Source organism: Leiobunum rupestre, chromosome 5 (genome assembly GCF_980474605.1).
Source record: "Leiobunum rupestre chromosome 5, qqLeiRupe1.1.hap1, whole genome shotgun sequence".
Lineage (NCBI taxonomy): Eukaryota > Metazoa > Arthropoda > Arachnida > Opiliones > Sclerosomatidae > Leiobunum > Leiobunum rupestre.
Window position 1 is genome coordinate 18,066,000 of NC_143388.1, and position 21,086 is coordinate 18,087,085.

A 21,086-nucleotide genomic window follows, 5' to 3' on the forward strand; every position below is an offset into this window, starting at 1 on the left:
CTCAGTGCGTCCTGTTCACTTTGTAGAGGGCGAAATTAAATACAAAATCATTTTTGCTATGGAAAAAATTTGTGGAGCTTGATATTCCATCACGCATACTAGTTGGGCTGACTAACACGTATCATTTGCCGACAAACACCAAAAGCCATTTTAGACACGTTGCTCTAGCGATAAATATAAAACATTTTTTTCTGTTAATTATTCAATTTAGACCCTAAACCGATAAATTTGGTTTCCCATTATTGTGACTATCACATAAATACATGCGTACCGAAAGTCCATAGCTTTAAATTGATTTAAAGTCATTAAGTATATACCCAAATTACCGTCCGCATTTCCTTTAGTTTTTGACAAATTCCAACCGTTTTCTAACAAAGGATTCTAAATCAAAACCACATTAAGAAAAACTTACCCTCGCGTTAAAACCTCTTATTGACGTCACAAAAGGCGACAAGTACCGAAGCAGTGGCATTTTTGTCTTTGTAGCGTACAGATCTTCTTTAGTGTTAATATAATTGAATTCATCCACCATGATATCACTTTTCATTACGCCGGAATAGGCTTTCATGAAGACGGACGATCCGAGTAACCATCCCAACAGAATGAAGCGACTGAATCTGAACAACGTATTATCTGTGGCAATAATTTGAAATGAATTGCGTGTAGGACAAATGTACCTTATAAAAAGCTAAGAGTTCAAAACAAGGCCAAAACAGTTTTCAGAGTCAATTGTTATTTATAATTTTAAAGCGGTGCGAAATTGTTTAAAAAAATTGTTTTACCCCAAAACGTTCATATTTTAAATTGTACTTTTTAAATTTCAATTTAATCCGAATTCTCGGATTGATAAATATAAACCTTTTTATAAAATCCTGTTGAATAAAAAAACTCGTGTTGTTTCAATATCTGTATTTTTAATGCTATGGGAAACCCTACGAATGAACGCGATTTATGTTGACCCCGAAATGGCAGCCAGTTGATGCTCGCATATTTTCTGGTTTAAAGTTATTGACTGTTTCCAAATTATAAAAATTTACTTGAAGTGGGTCAACGGCCGATAAGATGTTTCAAATATTAAAAAACAATTGCGATTTTGTTTTATTAAAAAAAACGTGAAAATTTAGTCAATTTGGTTACGTTTTCAACGATTTAGCAAAGTTGTGGAATATTTTTATGAATACGCTTAAAATGGATAATATCGCTTTATTTTTATAAAAGTTATCTTTCGTTATAATATTAAAATGGGGCCCCAAACATTCGAGTTTTTTAAGTTACATAATATCATATACACGTTTTATATATGTTTCATCGTTGAAACCCATATTTTTTTTATGAAAGTATAGAAGCAAACGTTTTTATTACTTCATTTCGTTTTCATTTTGGTATTTTTTCCTAGAACAATTATAAGCATATTTATGTAATGTCTTTAACCATTTCGTAAAAATATGGGATGTTGTCCTTAGGATGGGTAAATTTGGTTCTTATGCAGAAATTAGGCTACTTAATCAAAATATTTGCTCTTTCAAAACTGTGGATACTAATAGAATCGATTAAAGCTATAAAGGTTAAATTATTACGTGTTTTGTTGAAAGCAGGAACGAGTGTTTGCCCTTCAGTTACGGAAGTGGCATATGCTTTTACAATTTAAGTTCTAATAATTTTTCATTTTGTCGATTCACTCATTTCTTTAATCAAATTATTGACGGGAAAGCTTCATAGATTAAAATTTACAATTAATATCAGGCTTACAGTTACCCAAGGGACGTCTTTAATAACCAGCCAAAAAGAGGACGACATTTAAGATAAGAGACAGAAAGGACGTTTTTAGATCAGAACTGGTAACTTCTATCCATATCTGATTTTCTTGGTCGTAAACGCTTTTTGGAAACAAAACCACTTATTTGACTTGAAAAATTGTTGTATTGTACATTGATCATTGTTTCTGATAGTTCATTTTGTTAAATTAATGGATGAAAACGTAGTGAACCGCAAGCCCATAGCATTTCATATTTGGATACTTATATTGATTAAACCAAATTAAACGTTAAGGTCATACAGATTGTCTTTGAGGAAATACTTAGACCAAAGAGTGGCGTAGGAACAGTGGTGTTATATTCCTCCTAAAAGGTTCGAAACGAGGCTCCGAAATGATACTTTTAGAAGGCGTCAATAGCAATAATCAAGTTGTATGAAATCCAACATATGCTTACGCGACTGTACTGAATATCCAAAAAAGAACTCGTTTAATATAATAAGAAGACCATTATATTGTACTTTGAGACCCTAGTCTCGCGCGGAAGATGATTCTTATAAGCCATATGTAGTATTTTATACTGCCAAAAGACCCCATTACTTTATCGCGGAACACGTATTTATCAACAAGATCGGTGTTTCGGTCAAATATTCCTTGATATTGAACATATGGTAGGGCCTTAGAGTAAACCAACAATTATTAAAGATAATTTTAATAAGAAAATATACCATAATTACGGCTATAAATAGCTTAAAAGTAATAATCTTTGTTAACAAATAGATCAAGCTCAATTACTAGGGACTTAAATGTAAGTGGGTCCTATATACATGGTCCTAAAGCGTGGGAAATGTTAATTATATATTATGGCCTGGAACGCCGGCTGTAACCGACACTCAAAGATAGCCACCCCTTATGTTATAAGAACTAGCGATACAAGGCCTTAGTGACAAGATAGATATTTTTAGTGATTAATGATGAGTACTGACAACGGAGAACTGGTCCCCAAATTTTATAATTTTCTCTTAACGCAGAGGAAAGGTATTCGTAATACCGTAAAAGGAGGGAAATGAATAAAAAACTTTTAAGAAAATATTTTTAAATTGGTGATTTAGAAAATAATCAACTCAATTATATTCTATTAAATTGTCTATTGTCACAAAATAAAAAGTTTAACGACACATTTTTCATAAAAATTAAACTTACACGTTGCTATTTGAAAAGCGATTTTCGAATAATTTTATCGAACTCATATGCATCTATTAGATTTCAAAATTATCCAAAATAAAAAATGTACTTAACCGTTTTGAAGCAAAATTGACAAAACAATCCAAATGTATTGATAAATATTCGCTTTCGAATGATTGAAGTTAGAATGCAGTGCGTAAGAGACGCGTGATACGAATAACACGGAACACGTTAATAAAATCCAAGTAAAAGCGTCGTAGCAATTAATTGAGAAATAATCAGATTGATCATTGACATATCGGTTGACTGATGATATTATTTTTGTATCAGTTAATCTCAGAACTGGACAGAAATGAAACATTGAAACTGTGCGATGATTTATTGAATAAACTACCGACGTTGTTTGCGTTATCTAAAAAATGACAAAACATGAGATATTATAAATTTATCAAATTTCATTGTTACCACCAAAGAAATTAGACTCCGTCCAATGACGAAATTGACTTTAAACGTATATTTTGGATTCTCAAAAATAGTCAAAGCATTTATTTTGTTAACTGGATCGCGTTTGGTCAACTGAACAAATTTATAAGGATTGTCCTCCATATTGGTCGCCTGGTAAAAAATATGCCTTTAAAATAGCTAACTCTTCATATCAATCCCCAAAAAGATTTGTTTGTAATATAAAAACCTTTAAAGGGGAACGGCCAAGGTTTTCCGAATATCGCCTTATTTGCATATCAAAAGCTCAACAAGACGTTTAATATACTTACACGTACCTTATTTTGTCTTGAAAAAATAGTTTTTGGCTTGAAAAGTTGATACGCAAAATAATGCCAAGTATTTGGGTTTGCATTTTCGCCGCCATCTTAACGTGTATCGCCAGCGCCAGCAGGACCTTAGTGAGCGATTTGCGAACTATCCTAACTATTAAAATCGCGCAATTTAGGCTTAGGTCTCGTATTTTTTGCGTCTTTAGCAGCGCGCGCTTCTATATTGTTTTTTTCTGTCTCACCGATTTCTCACCAGGTGTAGCAGCGGACGCGCGCTTTTCAATTTCCCGAAATTTCTTTATTTTATAAAAAATTAACCACTTCATATTTTTTATGCGGTTTTCGCTATACATTTTAGTTTTTAACGGGCTATAGGGCTATCTCACTGGATAAATCTTGACCGTTACCCTATAAATTTGGAAAACAAAAATTAGTTAAGTCTAGACGCTGCTCTAGACAAACATTTAGTTGGTTCAGTGGCAACCGGCCTCAATTAAAAATGCAAATGGAGATTCACTGGTTTCGAAAAACTATTTAAAATAAAGAATCCCGCTCGCAAGTTATAATACCAACTTTACTAAACCAAAAATAGTGAAGTGAGTCGATGTGCACCAGACCCCGCCGTCGACGTCGGCCTGACTCCGATTTGGTACAGGGCCTAAATCTCAATAATCAGAGAAGTGTACTTAGGTATTTTTAAAGTCGGAATTTCACAATAAATTACGGTCGGCACCCTGACTAAGAATATAATAAAAAACGTGTACATAAATTTTTTATTAACAAAAGATTCAAACTTTTTGGGTCGGATTTTGGTCGTAAACCTGAAACAGACTGCCGGGAATAGTGGCTTACTCCTGTAATCTCAGGCGTCTGGGAGGCAGAGTTTGTGGATGGCCGTGTGAGGACGACCACCAATCCCCCAACGGGTGGTCGGAATGCTTCCGCCACGGGTGTCCCCACCCCTGTCCCCACGTATCCCCCCGTTGGCGTTGCCGTTACACATATCTCGCCCTGATTAATCAAATGCTCGAGAGGACTAAATTGTCCCACACGTCAAAATCGACAAAAAAAACCTGAAACAGACTGTTGGACCCAAGTCCGACCCTTAACCAACTCCTTTTTGCTACAGTCGTAATAGTTTAGACTTACTCCTTTTATTATTCCAATACTTAAAGCTGAAATGGTGGACGTTGTCGGTAAAATTACAGTTTTCAGAAAATTGCGGACTTCATCAATATGAACGAAATTTAACCTGGACGGAATAATAATGTTAACTGAAATATTTCAAGCAAAGCAATAATTTGGAGCAAAACTGCCAAATTTAAAATAACATTGAATTATCTTTTAGTTGAAAATTAACGTAGTCCAAATAAAGGAAATGTATTAGTTACAATATAAAAAAGTGATTAAGCTTAACCTATTATGGCGCTTTCGAAAATTTATACACTTTCTTATTAAACTTTTTGCGTAAGGTGTTCATTAAATGGATACGTCAACAAGTATGATTTTGTAATTTTTGGGTGATCTTTTTCAAATTCGCTCTATTTCTGAATTAGTTGAACATAACTGGGTTTTACATTTGCAGCTTTAATTTAATATATTTCACCCTATTTATATAATCGTGTATTTTAGTACTGTTTAGCAGTTTTTTAGCGTATTCTTAAAGAAAAACCAGCAACTGGTCGGCGATGAAAGAATTTTTCAGTGAGATGAGGAGAAGTAAACAACAAACAAGAAATAGAAAGAGCATCCGTAAGACTCATTTTGAGAAAATATATAGCGGGGCCAAGCTGATAATTATAACAATAACTCCGATTCCAACATTAGAAGCACAAATTGTGATTCAAGCGCTCGTAAATTTCTGTGATATATATTTTTTTAATTTCACTGTAATCCTACTTGATTATAAACCATAAGCACTAAAATAGGTAATAAAATTATTGGTAAAATACGCGAAAAAGTAGATTAGTCCATAATTAAAAGGGATAATATAGCTAAATCCTAAACAAATTTGAAGAAATTAACAAACTTACTACTAACTCGTACCCAATAGGTCTTCGAGCAAAAAACGCGAAACTCAGATCAAATAGATCTTCGAGTAATAAACTAAATTAAAATTAAATAAAATAGCCAGAAATTCTATATGCAACGCGTTTGGAAATTTTTAATGTTTAGGCTTAGTTTCTCCTTTAGATTTAACAGTCGCCAGCCAGATTTCCCGCACGGTACTGATGAGTTCCAAATAGAACGAAACCGGTCTACCGTTGGAATTTCTGGCTATTTTATTTAATTTTAATTTAGTTTATTACTCGAAGATCTATTTGATCCGAGTTTCGCGTTTTTTGCTCGAAGACCTATTGGGTACGAGTTAGTAGTAAGTTTGTTAATTTCTTCAAATTTGTTTAGGATTTAGCTATATTATCCCTTTTAATTATGGACTAATCTACTTTTTCGCGTATTTTATCATCCTTCTCACAGTCCATAGGTGGTTTCTTCTAACTTAACTTATAATAAAATTATTGGGCCTGTTACCCTGCACAGAAATAAGTCCTGGCAGCCTTGTTCTTAATATTTCACAAAACATAATAAAATAAAATCTTACTCTCTTGTTGAATCAATTCGCCATTTTTTAAGCACATGGGAGCAATCACTGGACACTCTTTTCTGGCTCCAAAGAACTAGGTTCGACATTATCTTCGTACACGTAATTTACTCTAATATCTTTTTCTAAGTGGCTTTTAGATAGCGACCCGTGAAGTGAGTTTTGTTTTAGCTTCCCCGATTTAGAAACGCACTTTTTTGTGGTACACATTTTACCTAATCTTCAAATCAACAGTCTCGCTGAATTGCTTAAGCACCTAAAACGTTATCTTAAATCGAGCATACCACAAAATCCTAGAGACGGACTCGCAATCTCCCACAAAAATACATTTCTAAATGTACTTGGGGTGGCGGAGTGGTTAGCACTTTAGCCTCGCAACAAGAGGATCCAGGTTCGATTTTAGCTCATGACATTCGGTGAAAAGTCGTAACCACTCCTTCTGCATAGAGTCTCTCCCCACTGATTTAAGGGGTTTTCCCCAGAGTTTTTCGGTATTTCCTTTCCATTAAAACGATCTGAGGTTAACGGTAATAGTAAATGTAGGGAGCTGTTGGCTCGCGTGGTATGAAGGGCTTGCCACTACCCTCCTACGCATTGTAACCCGGCCATCGGTTTCAGGCATTAAACGTCGTTGGATGACTTGGGTTTAAGGTGATACCTAGGGTTTTAGCGAGGGGCTGATCACTCCGCGTAATCGGTGTACAGAGCCGTACCTTTGACTGTACTTATGGGATTACGCGTAATCTTTGAAGTCCCTGCCTTTGGCAATGCTAATCTAAGCGTAATCGGGCGTAATCGATGTACAGACTTTCTAAGAGTGATTAGCCCCTCGGGTTTTTAGCCTAGCTGATTATTATTTATAGAATTTTATTACATACAATACAAACGGAGATATTAGCCAAAACCCATTTTTGTGTGCCTATTTCCCGCCTTTAGAAATTGTGTTCACAACCAAATTATGAGGACTTTTGACACTTTATATATTTCGACTAAATCTATTCACTTCTAAGGAGTTACAAATGAAGTCCACCCTATAAAGATAGATAATTTAAGTGAGGGAAATAAAGAGCGTTAACACAAATTGTATCGCTCTGGTCCTATTGTTATCTTATTTATTTCACGCAATTCAATTTATGACGAAGATTCAGCAAATATAATTCAATAAGTCAAATAACTTATCGTATGTATTAAACGGATTTTAAAATTTGCATAGAAATTAATAAAACCTCCGCTTACTTAACGTTCTTTAAGTTAGGAAACACATATTTTTCCAATGAAATATCTCCCAATCCAATATTAGCATCTTCTATCTACAAAAATTATATCTTATTCACATTTTTATACTAAAGAAATCGAAAAAAAATGTTTTGTTTAGATAAGTTGGTTTAGTTTCTTTTCCACTATAAATATTTTGTAGAAAGAATTGCTCTTTATCTTTAATGTGGATATTAGAAAAAAAGTTTGAACTTAACTATTTTATGCATAAACCAAGGACATAAACCAAGGACAGTAGATACAGGGACGAGCAAGCAGGAAAAAAATTCGATTTCAAACGTCTTCATAGTTAGATGTAAACAAACCGCGGCCATTGTTAAGACGTGGTTCACCATGGACAGTATTATTGTAGTTAGGTTTTACCATTTTGATGTTAAATTAAAAATAAATCTACGAGCGTAAATAAAAAATGGCCATTTGTTTTGAACACTTAAGCCTCGTCAAGAACCGCTAAAATTAGGTGGCCGCCATTTTTTTGTTTACAACTAACTCTCCTTGCGTTTAGGTCGTTTTAGGTGATATATTCCAACAGAGGCCGAAAATACACCAACATCCTGGGGGAGACGCGTAATTCATCGCTACGCCACTGATTTATACCATAAAACAACAGGTTTAAAGGCTTATCATATTTTGCAGAGTTTACTAAATTTGATTGGTTTACTTTGGGACGGTTTAGCTATGATTTAATTTTAGGGGGCTTCTTGTTTCATTTGTATTCTTTTGATTATTCTTGATTTACTTTAAAGGAAAAGTCCAGGTTGGGTAAAACTTGGGTCTATTTGAAAGATCATGTTTAAATATGCAAAAAAATATCAGTCGCAAAATTGTATCTTTTTTTAACGACGAGAAATTAATTTTTAAACGAGCGAAATTTACCGCCAAGCGAGCTGCCATTTTCTTTCGCCTTCCCTCCGCAGACCGCGCAGGGAACAGAGCGCTGTTAAAGCCTGTTATAGCGCGAACAGCGCGTGATTAAAGTCCTAAAACGTCACCCCGAAACAAAAAATGGCAGATCACTTGGCGGTTAATTTTGCTCGTTTAAAAATTAATTTCTCGTCATTAAAAAAAGATACAATTTTACGACTGATATTTTTGAGTTTATTTCAACATGATCTTTCAAATAGACCCAAGTTTTACCAAACCTGGACTTTTCCTTTAATATATCAGTTTCGTAATTAAATCGCAAACCATAGAAAATAATAATCAAGTTTGTAGTTAAAGATATTTTTTAGCGATTACTTATTTTTGTTTGTTTGCGCGCTTACTTTACAAATATGAATGATACTTTAAAGTTTTTAAGTAAGACATTACAGTTTTAGGGTTTTGATTTTCGTGATGTAGATTTAAGGTTTTGATTTTCATGAATAAAAAACTATCATTTTTAAAATTACATCTGTTAATTCATTTAATCTCTTAACGTAGTGCATCCGAACTACATTACACTTGAGGTATGATTTTTATTGCATTGCAAATCACTTGACTTTAAAAACCAATAAATGAAGAGGGCTTTAGGTAGAAATTACAGTGTGATTAAATAAAATTAAAATGAGTAATTATGGTACTTTTTAGGTCCATTGTTTATTGTGACAAAAAACAGTATACACTCAAAAAATTCGTTTCTAGAGAATAACAAAAGTAAAAAGCTACTTATTTTTTTTTATAAATATCGCTCATTAATATTTTAATAATATATTTCAATTTAGTCTCAAGCAAAGAGTAAAGGTAAACTTTATTGGAGATTAATAAAAGCCCTTTAACGAAAACTGGTTTTTATCCGTTTTTGAAATATGGCTAGACAATTTTAATAATACGTTTACACTCTTTTAAACAACTTACTCCGGGTAAAGTTATGTTGAGTACATACTGAATAGTTTCATTCATTTTGCTTATGGAATCTGTAATTTATAAAAGGTATTATAATAATCAGAATGTAGAAAGGGCTTACTTTATTAACAATAATATATTTAGGTAGGCGATAATGCAAGTGTTTACCTTTCAGACCAGAAGCCCACTAACATTGCAATATACTTAAGCTACTCCCCCAAGGGAGCCTTCCACATGCGCAATTATATCGCGCCATCTGGTATCGGCCGTAAGAACCATTTTTACTTCGTTTTATATCTTAAATAATCCTTCTATTTAGCCTTTCCCTTTTTGGTATAGTGTAATAGAAACCGAACTGTTCGCTTTCTGAAAAGGATCACTTTTACGTTCTCAATAATTAAATAAAATATTCTCCTATTAAACTCCTATAACAGGCTTCGACAGCGTTACTTTCCGCTTTTGGACGTAACTAAGCTTCGATCTTTATTATTAACATCCAAGATATTTCGTGAGTTCTCAGAAGATAGAAGAAATCATAGGAAATGTGTGTTCAGTCTTAAAGCCATTTTAAAATTTCGGTTACGACATCTACTAAGATTAAGTAATTGAATAACTTTATTCTGTAAAAGGTAGCCTTTATTAAAATATATATTTTTTTAATTTACAATATCCTCAGCACTTTACTTTCCACTGTTAAGGTATTTTAGGAAAGTAATTTCTAACTGCATTAAAAGTATCATTATATAATAAATAATTGGCCCTTTAATGAAATACATTCAGCAATTGGCTATTAGAAGTAGTAATTCATATAGCCTGTAAGTGCAAGCTTCTCTTCATATGGGGCTTTTAAAAGCAAAAAAAAACGTCGACGGACGAGAATCGTGTTAGGTCTAAAGGAGAGTATTTGGGTATGGAATAATTCCGTGCGAAAACGATAAATCTCGTTTCTCGATTGCCTCAAATATAAACTTCACCTTTTTTTAATTATCTATAATTAAGATGAAGCGGGCTAAAATCAAATATTGAAAATTCTTTAATGGTGTTTAAGAATGTCTTCCTATTAGGTTTTATTTGTGTATTCATTTTCATTTTTCAAAATCGTGATCGGGAACAATCATGACTAAACTTTAAGCTCAATTTTAATTAAAAATTAACCTTAAATTTTACCACTTGATGTAACAGGCATTTATTATAAAATTTAGTGCAGTTGTTATCAAAAATATATCGACTAAGACAAAGGTTCAAACAATTTAATTTTTTAAAATAACATAGAAATTTTGAACCCGAAACTTTTTATTAATTGCTCACTGCAAAAATTTTAAATGTTTTTAAAATAACTCACTAAGAATCCATCACTTTTACTAAATTTCAGTTATATTTAAAAAAATTGTTCAATGATTTGAGTTGTATTCAACTTTTACGTATAAAAGTGGTAAAGGAGAACACGGCTTATAATTTTAAACCGTTTTTTTATAAATCGAAATGATTTGGGGGCTATTATAAACGTGTTATTACAAGCTGTGCCTTTTCCCTAAGATTAATCAAGGTCTTCGACTGGCAATGTTACTTAATTTTTCATGCTGAGCATACATTTTGTAATTTGAAACAGTTTTCTAAATATTAAAATTGCGAATCACTTGTGCGTGTGTGCCGATTTAGATGGTTTTTAAATCAATTTGATTTAGTGTAGGATATAGCAGCTCAGTAGCAGGGTAAGCTCAGCATTCATTACTTACATTTCGATGAAATTGAACATAGGCACCTTCTTAGAAATAGGAAAATTCAGCTTTAATTTCGTGTTGGAGGTATTATTATTTGTTTCGAGAAATAATTATTTTATCTAAGGTTTTTTATTATTGAATAGTCCAAGAGGCGGAAAGACATTAAACCAGTATTGACGAAAAAAATGCACTACAAAACCAATGAGCATTTAAAAAAAAAGTACCTTCGTTTAGGTCGAGATATTTGGTTTGAAATGTTAATACATGAATTTATCAATTTCTATCGGCCTCGTGTTTCGAATTTAACGATGGGTACTTGCCCCTCGAGTTAGTTTCTATATCCAAAACTGAATGCAGAATGATTTTTAAACTCTTAATCAGCACCCACTCGTTGGAGTTAGTGTTCAATAATCTTCATATTAGGGTAGAGATGCTACACAAAACGTTTGGTTAAAGTTGGCTGTTTTTCAGATTTACCATTTCGTTTTTCTATTGTTTCTTACTATTTTTTCTATTCTTAAAACCCGCAAAGACTACTTATAAATTATGCGTGACTAAATAAATTTCAGATTAAACTTACTTAATTCAAATGACTAAACGTCTTGCAAGTTTCACGTGAAATAAGTTTCATGGGTACTTAACTATTAAGAAACAAGAGAAGGTATGTTAAAGACCAAACCTAGTTAGAGTACAAGCAAATTCAATGTATTAATGTACTTAAGAATATGTGCAAATATAACGAAGAGCTTGCTTTGCTAAGTTTTAAATACGGACACAGAACTGTAAATCATTATCTCAATTTTCAAGTATTTTAAGTAAGCATATTTATTTGATATTTCATCAGGACTTGATTATTATAATGCTTAGATTAATGGATTTGAAATTACACTTACGCGTTGTTAGTGAGTGTTGGAAACAATGGTCATAACAATGGTTCTTTCTTTACATTTTGTTTATAATAATCGAAATCCAGAGAACCGTATACGTTGTGGTGCAATGAGAACGGTTCCATTATGTCTTTCTATAAATATTGCTAATGGAGGTGGGAATTATAATTTTACAGTAAGTTTTCTTCCTCGATCTCGCGCACAATCCACAAGCAAATTTTAAAAATAAAAAGCTTTAAAAGTAAATTATTGAGTGAACTATTTATTCCGGCTCATCCACCGGGGCTGTATTAAGTACTAGTGCACTGAAACTGTGACAAAAATTTAAAACTGCCGCGATTAATAGTTAAATTGGTTTTAAACTTAAGTAAAAGTCATTTTGTTAAAGCTTCAGTGAAAGGTTTTCAAATGCACTTCATTTAAAGACCTGGAAAAGTACTCAAAGTGCTAGTACCACTCTTGAACTGAAACCACCCAAAACGATAAATGTAATTACCAGAGGGCTACCAATTACCATCTAAGGAAGAATTGAACGCGTTGGTATTTAAACTCTCATTTAAAAATCCGACATTCAAAATGGTGAGACAGTATATGAATGTGCGAGCATTAATAAGAGCAGTTCACAGTGCTGCCTGGAACTTAGATTGTCAGCACTAGACGATTTTACAAAAAACTTTTCAGCCATGGATCTACGAGACTATTCGAATGGAACTACAAACCTTTGGGATTCGTTACGCAATATCAACCTCAAACTCTGGAAAACCACGGCCATGAGTGTGAAGTTTAAAACAAAAGCTGGGGAGGTAGAACTAAAAGAAGACCGAAGTCTGTTTCAACAGCTGATCCTGTTATGTAGATCTCGACAAGTTTGGAGATTAGAAGAGGTAGTCAGTAAATTTGAGTTAACTGTTGATCATCGGTCATTATTTGCAGCGGATGGTTCCTTGCCAGCACCCTCCTACAGACGAGGACGTTTTCAACGAGTTAGCATCAGTTGCGGAAGACGAGGAAATTACAGAAGCAACGTTCAATTTATTCCCAAAGTTTGTTTGCTCGGTCGAAAGAAAAATGTATCAAAAACCACGCTCAGTGACCTTCGATAATGACTTTTCAAAAAAAAGTTTGCCAGGAGAAATTCTGTCACCTACGTCAGCAGCATTGAGACCAGAAGTACTAAGGGCGCATTATCAAAGCATGGAATGGGCAAATGATTTCATACCACATCCCCAATTACCACTACCAGAGAATAACGGGTGGATCCTTCAAGATGGTACCTTTGAACCAGTTCTGCGCGACCTTCCTTGCGCCCCAGAGGACGTTCTAGATTTTTATAAAATGTAACTGTCAACGTGGACGTTGTAAACCACCCTGTAAATGCGCTACTCACGCTCCCCGCCTAAGATGTACTGAAATGTGCGCTTGGGGGTGAGGTGGGGGGGGGGGCGGACAAGAAAACTGTACAAATTTTAATATAGAAAATGACAATGTTGAAGACGAAGAAGAGTCCACAGTTTGTGAAACAATAAATCCAATAACATGTAAACGCACTTTTAATCAGTTATGACGCATCTTTTAAGCGTTAATACGCCCTTTATTAAGAGTTAAATCACACCTTTAAAAGTGTAAATACGCCCTTTATTAAGAGTTAAATCACACCTTTAAAAGTGTAAATACGCCCTTTATTAAGAGTTAAATCACACCTTTAAAAGTGTAAATACGCCCTTTATTAAGAGTTAAATCACACCTTTAAAAGTGTAAATACGCCCTTTATTAAGAGTTAAATCACACCTTTAAAAGTGTAAATACGCCCTTTATTAAGAGTTAAATCACACCTTTAAAAGTGTAAATACGCCATTTATTAAGAGTTAAATCACACCTTTAAAAGTGTAAATACGCCCTTTATTAAGAGTTAAATCACACCTTTAAAAGTGTAAATACGCCCTTTATTAAGAGTTAAATCACACCTTTAAAAGTGTAAATACGCCCTTTATTAAGAGTTAAATCACACCTTTAAAAGTGTAAATACGCCCTTTATTAAGAGTTAAATCACACCTTTAAAAGTGCTAATACGCCATTTTTAATTGTTAAATAACAATATTAAATCTACAACGCCTGGGCCAATGAAATGATCCATAACCCCGAATTTCACCATCGCGCAAAGCATATCAACATCCGTGAATTCTGTACAACAGACCTGGTCCGAGACGATCAGCCATTACGCCTTAAGTAATATTTTCATTGAGGGTGATCACTTAAGAAAATTGAGATGCAGGCATTTTTGTTCTAAAGCTATCAATAATCAGTAGTTTTTTATGCATATTTTATATCTCTATCGTTCTGTTTTTTAGCAGATTATAATACTTTTTGTCGCGCTTGGTTTTCGGTATAAAACACCCGGGCTTTATTGCACTTTGTCGCAGTTAAAATTACGTCTTAGGCAAGGCATGTTCGTTGTGGCGTTGCTTTAGTTATACTTAACGTTTTTGTAAGTTGTCTGCATAATTTTACCGCTGCGCCCGGTTTGTCGTGCTGTAAACTGCAACACTTTTTTCTATGGTTTTTTAACTAATAAAAGGTTTTTAGAACACTAAAAATGACAAAGTAACACCATTAAAATTGTTATTGAGCTCTTGTAGGTATAATGTACCTGCGCCAACACTTACCGTACGATACCGTTTTGATAAGGTTACTTTTGGATATCTTAGCTTCCGCGCGTAGTATAGGTTGGGTTCGGTAGCACTGGTATATTGCCATGAAAATCACTATATCATTGGAATTTAGAAAAAATCACTAAAAACTATATTTTTTGCCAACGAAAATATTTTTTTCTCAACAAAAATATATTTTTTCTCAACAGAAATATTTTTTTTTTGCCAAATTTATATTTTTCCCTACAGTTTGGTTTTTTTGTTCATAATTGTGACCTGGATGGCGTTCCATAACCATAATAATTTGATATTATCCACCATATTGTACCATTTACCTGTACCCGAGAAACATAACGGCACGCACTATTAGTAAGCAAATCCTATGAAAGACCAGTTCGAAGCCAAAATAACAATTTGTTTTAGCAAAGCGTTAAGTAATTTATATCAAAAAGGTTTTATTTCTTAATGGTCTCTTCTATAATGATCCTTTTTCGGGTTATTATTAGAGAAATAGGCCTGGCCATAGATAAACAAGATTATAGAGCGATTTTTATAGATAACCAGAATTATAGATAAGGTCTCACATTTTTTATAGATAAGCAAAATTATAGAGCGATTTTTTATAGAGTCACCGAATTTATAGATCCAAAATTATGGAGCGATTTTTATAGACCCACCGAATTTATAGATCCAAAATTATGGAGCCCTCTAACTTCACCTTATTTTATGGATACCTCCACTTACCTATCTATATGGATACCTGCACTTACCTATCTTTTTTTACCTAAAATGTATTGGAAAAAAATAACGAGACGAATATTATACTAAATCATTTTTTATTACACTTTTCTGTACATGTTTTAATAAAATAGGCTGTAAAATATTATTAATTAGGGAGATTCTTCTTTTAAAATGGAAATTATTTAATAAGGAATAGTTAGTTCGATCTTCTACATCGAGGAAAAAGAAAGTTACGGGAACGAGGTCAAATTTTACGCGATGTTGAGCATGAATGATTTTAAAAAGACGTTCCCGCAATAATAGTTTTTTGCAAATTTGCAATCGGGAAATAGTCTCCCGTGTTCCAGAAAGGCATCGTCTTCCGCACCCCAATCTCCGATCTCACCACCGCAGAAAAAACACTTCACGCAGTCCGTAAAGTTGGTGTAGAAAAAACCCGCGTTGGTGAGTTCCATGTGGCACGGCTTCTCTAGCGGGAAACTGGTGAAAGTCTTCAACCGCTCGTCCGCATACCTCATAGGGCCTAGTTGGGCATCGTAGGTCTCCTGAAGCTTCGCGAACTCGAGCCTGGCGTACTCGCACTCGGGGAACAAGGCGGTGTGGCAATGTAAGGGGTTAGATCCCAGCTCCCAATCCCGCACCAGACCGTCGCACCAGAAGCAGATAGTGATATTCTTATGCCCGATAAAGAAGAAGCCCGCCTGAGCCAGTTCGAGAGTGTCCATATATTCCACCGGGAACTTTTTAAAACTAGCGACTCGTTTCGCCAGGGTATTCATTTTTTTTAGAGGAAGTTTAAAATTTAGTCCGACACCTTCGTAAACTAGCGATCGAATGATTCCTACCGAACTAAAATCCCGGGGAGAAATCTCTAACTAGGGGGGGGAGAGAGAGACCCCGAATGAAGGAATTTCTCAAACCGTGAGAAAGTTAGGGAAAAGAGAGATTCCCACGGCCTCCAAAACCTATTATCCAATTGTGCAAAAATGTTTAGTCTCCAGTCGTTTCCGTTTATCACCCTCTAAAATGTCAACCACCTCTTTTAAAAAACAGTATACTATGGCTTTCTCGGCAGTCGAAGAATAAGGTGGCTGGTTAGTTTCTACAATATCCTCGTCAGCTATAAAATGAACTACGTTTCCACATTCTTCCCCTAATAGAAATTTACAATGGGGGAAATATTTCCAATGCTCACCGAAAGGACTATCGCCTTTTTCCCAAGCCATAAGTTCACCCTCACACGCGAAGCATTTAACAGAATCTTTATAATTTAAATAATAAACCCCAGCCCGAGCTAAGGCTCTACCATCTACGATATTAACAGGGAATCCCTTGTTAAACGAGCGAATTCTCTCAAGCTCATGGCGCATAGGATTTAGCTCCGTCTCATCCGTCTGCTCTTTATCGTCTTTCGGCAGTGTTAGGACGGGAACATTCCCCGTATTCTCGTCATTTACGAATTTACATAAGCGATTCTGCTCGATATGTTTCAGCAACGGGACGTCATTAGTCATCCACCCCTTGACGACCCTCTCGCAAGAGAAGCACATGACGTTATCAGTGTGCCCGGTGTAGAAAAAACCAGCTTTCGCTAGCTCCCTCGCGTTTAAAAACTTACATGGAAACCCTCTGAAACTAGCGATTCTATTTTTCTCAAAATGCATCTTTTTAACGGAAGCCGAGTAAAAATGGTGTCTATCACCTTCGTCCGCGACCGATTGAATGATCCTTAGAACCGAGGCGGGGGTAAATCCCTCTTTCCATCTCTCGCTGAGGGGTGAACGACCCCCTAAAAATAGTCTATTACCACGCGTCCCCCCTCGAATTCCTCGGGAGAAATCTATTATTCCCGGGGCATGTCTAGACCTTGTCCTTCATCTAAGACTTCGACTATTTCGTTTAAAGAATCGTATATTAATCGTGATTCGGGGTAAGTCGAATAATTCAATTGGTTGTCCTTTTCTACGATATCCTCAGCGGCTATAAAATGCTTTACATTTCCACTTCTTCCCCTTGAAATAAGAAACTTACAATGAGGAAAATTTTCCCAATGTTTCTCGAACGGACTATCTTCCTTATCCCAGTTCATTAGTTCCCCAGAACAGGAAAAGCATTTTTACGCAATCTTTGAAATTCGTATAAAAAAAACCAGCTTTGGATAAATGCCTAGCTTCCCTTAAAGGATCAATCGGCAAACCTTCCTTATTATTATTATTATTCTTAATATAATTATTATTAAATCCTTTAGTAAAGGAACGAATTCGCGCGATCTCGTATCGCATCGCATCGGCTTTGACCCTTGAAGCTCCATCGACAGGGCTGGGACATCCCCCGAAAAATCATTTCTTATGAACGGACAAAAGTTACACTCTTTTTCGTGTCTTAGTAACGGGACGTCGTCGCCCGTCCAGTCCTTGACGACACGCTGACAGGAGAAACACATTACGCTGTCCCGGTGACCGACGTAGAAAAAACCCGCTTTCGTTAGCTCCCTCACGTTTAGAAACTTACAGGGAAAACCCTTGAAACTAGCGATTCTGTTTTTCTCAAAATTCATCTTAAGAAAAAAACCTCTACCTCTTACTTCTCCGACTTCGGGAATGACCCAGGAAATGATCCGGTACTAGACGTTTAAAAAAAAACGAGTTTAGGCGTGTATGTTGAATAAGAAAACATAAATTCGAACGAAACATTTATTAACACAAAGGAAGATATTACAAAAAATGATAACAGTGAATATAAGAAAAATGATATGAAATGAAAATACGCGCGCGAATTGAGAAAATTACGTAATGGTTTTTTAAAAACATAAGAGTTCGAAAAATAATTAATTGTTTTTTTATAAAGAAAAGTTTTAAAAGAATCCTTCGTCTTCCTCGAAGAGCGGCGAGGGAGCCGTGGTGATGGGTCTCCAACCACTTGGCAAAGCGGCAGGCCTTCTCCCGCGCACAGAGAAGCGTCGGGCTCCCTCGTCGATGAAATCGACACCGATAGTTCTGGCCGATGCTGATGTCCTTGGCCTTGGGGCAACCGATTTCCCCGAGTTCGATCACCTCTTGGGGGATGAGTTTCCTGAGGACGTGACATTTCTCCTCTCCCTTGCAGTAAACGAATTCCGAGTCCTCGGTTAAGGCCTTGAGCCGATGTTGTAGCTCGATGTAAGGGGTATCGCCGTGGTTCCAGAGGTAACCGTTGATATGGGTAAAGACCCATTGATTTTTCCGGGCTACGTGGTGAGAAAGACCGCTACCGTGGTACGGAGGTTTAACGAATAAACTTTTAACTAGGGGAAACTCCCCGACGAACGCGACGGCAACTTCTTTAACGACCGGTTCGTATTTCGCGCCGAGTAAGAATTCAAAATCGACAACTACCAGCGGTCTTTCCATGATGTTTCTGTTGGCTGATACCCCCTCTGACTCAAGGTTAGTTAAATCCGCTTCTTAAATAGGGTCTAAACACGATTGTCATTACTCCATTGGTTCCTCGTGAACCTATCAGCGAAGGAGGTCAAACTCCGCCCCCTATAGCGATGTTCCAGATAGAGCACGCAGTATTGTCCGCAAACTTTGCTTCCCACGGCCTCTATTGTAGAGTATTTTCGAGGAATTTTTTCTCAGGAACTTTTTTATCGTGGGGAGGGTCACCGGACGACCCGCCGAGTCAAAGTACCCGGCCCTCCTGAAAGCGTCTAGGTAAATAGCTACCTAATGAGTCCCGGGCCCATCGTGAGGATCGAGGTTAACGACCAGGGAGGCGGGGAAGGAATGGATATATTCGGGGAGTCTATCGGAAGCAAAGGCACCTTGATACCCGGGTAAATGCCCGAGGATCTCGTTTATTTCTAATGTGTTCATTTAAATAATCAATCACCACGTTGCGATCTTTATCTATCTGCATTAAACTATGGAATTCCCCGTAAATAACGACCGAAACCGATTCCGTGAGCGGGGTTTCGAATCCCAACTCGATACGTAACTGTCCCCGCCTTACGGGGTTCCAATGAGAGTTGTCACTTGCGGAAAGATCAGGCGTGATATCAAAGGCATATAGAGTATAACCCCTCGGATATTCTGAGTGCGATATATTATTCCCATCATCTTTTAAATGTATATTCGTCCCCGTAAACAAGTTGTAATATTCACGGGCAAATTGATTCTGGGAAAACTTGGGCTGGAGAGGTTTGCTCGGAACCGCGTCCGAATCAACGTAGAGAGATAAGAAATTTAACCCGAATGGTTGAAAGTTATAAGGATTTTTATGAAAATCGCCCGCGCAAGCCGTATGCGAGAATAGGCCGATTATAACGCGTTGAGGGAGCGGTCCCAGCCACACATTGTCGAGACTCGTATTTGAAACGCCGGTGAGCAGTACGTGGCTTTTCACTTCGGTTCGGGTAAAGGGGTACTTCGCTGTGGCGCCTAAGAGAGCGTTTTCGTGAGCCAGAATGATTTGAAGACTTATCTTGCATTTCCGTATTTCCAAAGTAGCGTCCGTTATAGCGATCTTAAAATTTCCGACGTTTAACGAGGGGTCTCCCATAAGGACGAAGGCCGTTTTACTCCTAGAAAGTCGAACTTTAATTTCCACCCCGCTTAGAAGGTATTTCGGAATGTTGAAAAGGTCGGCGTATATTGCCCTTACTAAGGAAATTTCCTTTGAATCCTTAATAGCTGCTTGACGAATCTTGCTCCCCGAGTTGGTAATTATATCGTCAAACTTTCCGGCAGCGTCTTTGGCGTAGAGACACGAAGTCAGGTGAGAAGTTTTAGCCTCGCCGGAATAGTTCAAGAGCGATTCTAAATAGGCTCGGTATGAATATCGACTTGCCGAGGGCGTGATTAAATTGTCGTTCAAGTAAATTTCAATTTGATCGAAGAGACTATGCATTAGGTTATTACAAGTTGATAATTTAACGTCGGGGTCTAAATTAGCCCCATTCTCCCGCGTTACTTTACATTTAACGTGAAGGAGACTCATCGCGAGATCCGTATACTCCGGGCTTTTAGGGATACAAAATTCAATTTGGGAATCATCTCGTAGCGTAGAGATCGGTCGATAGAAAGTTGGAGTCGCGCTTTCGACGCTAGTTTGCACGGGGGTGACCGAGAACAGGTCCAATTCCGATTTCAAGGCTTCAACTTTGTACATTTTGGTTCTTTTTAGTTGAGGGAAAAAATGTCACGAACGTGTTTCGTGGACTTCCTACGAGCTACTATCCCGATTCTGCGTTTAACGGTCCTTTTTCTAGTTTTCCTCTTGCTCGTTGTTTTCTTTTTGCTTCTCGTTTTAGTTCTCCTACGCTTTTCCGCCCCGAACCGCTTTGTCCGGTTATCCCTTCTAGCGCTTCACCGAAACGTTTCCTCGCCGAAGATTTTATATTTTCCCCCGCAACGGCGTCATTGAGAATTTTACTGCCGACCCCCAACGCTTGTTTTCCTATATACTTCGCCCCTCTAACTAAAAGAGGGGAGGCCCAGCGGAAGAGCCCCGAGAACAGACTTCCGAGACCATGTCCTTTCTGATAAGCCGCTCCTTGATAGAAATTAGACCCCCCGGTTTGGGCTTGGTTAAGATAATAATTTTTATACGGACAGGACCCCCGCGCGTCGAGGACATCCGGCTTAGGCATCTTGTTACCGTAGATGTAGTTTAACCGTCAGAGACCCGAAGGCAA

At 36.4% G+C, this 21,086-nt stretch overlaps 1 protein-coding gene across 1 annotated transcript; it reads right to left on the reverse strand.

Moving 5' to 3' along the window:
• Positions 1–19,195: 19,195 nt before the first annotated feature.
• LOC149943693 (uncharacterized protein F54H12.2-like) lies at positions 19,196–20,560 on the reverse strand. The gene has a single exon (XM_090176148.1). It carries the CDS (start codon positions 20,558–20,560, stop codon positions 19,196–19,198), a length of 1,365 nt encoding a protein of 454 aa, XP_090032274.1.
• Between the last annotated feature and the right edge of the window lie 526 nt (positions 20,561–21,086).